This window comes from Balaenoptera physalus (genome assembly GCF_965194825.1).
Source record: "Balaenoptera physalus genome assembly, chromosome: 6".
Classification (NCBI taxonomy): Eukaryota; Metazoa; Chordata; class Mammalia; order Artiodactyla; family Balaenopteridae; genus Balaenoptera; species Balaenoptera physalus.
In genome coordinates this window covers 100,793,491-100,794,848 of record NC_138885.1, presented here as the reverse complement: position 1 = coordinate 100,794,848, position 1,358 = coordinate 100,793,491, and the positions used below count along the sequence as shown (strand labels likewise).

At 43.2% G+C, this 1,358-nt stretch overlaps 1 protein-coding gene across 1 annotated transcript; it reads left to right on the top strand.

The window, feature by feature from the left end:
- Positions 1–240: 240 nt before the first annotated feature.
- Positions 241–654, top strand: LOC309662247 (putative CENPB DNA-binding domain-containing protein 1; the record flags this gene model as incomplete). Its single annotated transcript, XM_082464719.1, has 1 exon — positions 241–654. The coding sequence occupies one exon, from the start codon at positions 241–243 to the stop codon at positions 652–654; it is 414 nt and encodes a 137-aa protein (XP_082320845.1).
- Positions 655–1,358: the final 704 nt, after the last annotated feature.

Sequence of the window (1,358 nt, the reverse complement as noted above, 5' to 3'; positions counted from 1 at the left end):
TGCGAACTTTCAAAGATGTGAACATGCGTTTGCATGTCCAGTCATGTAAGTTAGTTCACGTGTCTGGCATACATTGTTACGTGCGTGCATCCTCTACAAGTGGTCGTGCTTTTGTGTACTTTACAGTACTGTATAGAGTACAGTAGTGCAGTATCTATATTTCAGCCCAGGATGTCCGGAAGCAAGCATAAAAGCAAAGGTGATGTAGCTGGTACTGCTAAGAAGCGCCAAGTGATAATAATGGAAACAAAAGTTAAAGTAACTGAGAGAGTGGAGCGAGGTGAAAAGATGGTAGACGTCGCTCATTCTTATAACATGAATCATTCAACCATCGGCACGATTCTAAAGAAGAAGGACAAGATCATGGAACATGTGAAGTCTGCTGTGCCGATCATGTTGACAATAATGTTGAAACATGGAAAAGTGATGGAGGAGAAGGAGAAACTTCTCAGTATGTGGATGCAGGATCAGCATCAGCATCGAGTCCTGCTCAGCTTAATGCTGATTCGAGAGAAAGCTAAAAACCTTTATAAAGACTTGAAGAAGAAACACGGAGAAAAATCAGAGGGTGCATATTTTAATGCCAGCCATGGCTGGTTTCATTGGTTCAAAGCTAGAGCCAACATTCACAACGTAAAAGTGGTGAGGCAGTGAGTGCAGATACGGTAGCTGCCTGGCAGTTTCCTGAAATGCTACTAGAAATTATTGATGAAGGCACGTATTTACCCAAGCATGTTTTTAATATGGATGAGACAGGACTGTCCTGGAAGAGGATGCCAGACCAAAGTTACATCAGTAAGGAGGAAAAGTTGGTGCCAGGCTATAAAGCAGCAAAGGATATGCTAACTCTGTTATTTGGTGGCAGTGCTTCTGGCGATATGAAGCTGAAACCTCTCTTAGTTTATCATTCAGAGAACCCAAGAGCCCTTTAAAACATAGCCAAGGGCTCTCTTCCTGTTGTGTGGAAGAGTAACCCCAAAGCCTGGGTTACACAGGCCATTTTCCAGGACTGGTTTTTCCACCACTTTATCCTGGAGGTAGAGAAATATTGCTTGGAGAAGGACATCCCATTCAACATTCTTTTGCTGCTTGACAGTGCTCCGGGCCAACCCCCATTCACGGACAACTTTCATCCCAACGTCAAAGTAGTGCATCTGCCACTGAATACTACGTCGCTCATCCAACCAATGGACCAGGGAGTTATAGCCACTTTCAAGAAATATTATTTACATCACACTTTTCATCAGGCAGTAAAGGCGAGTGACGAATCAGGAACAACCTTTTGACAATTTTGGAAGGACTATAACATCCACAAGACCATAAAAAACATTGACTTTGCTTGCCGTGAGGTTATGGCC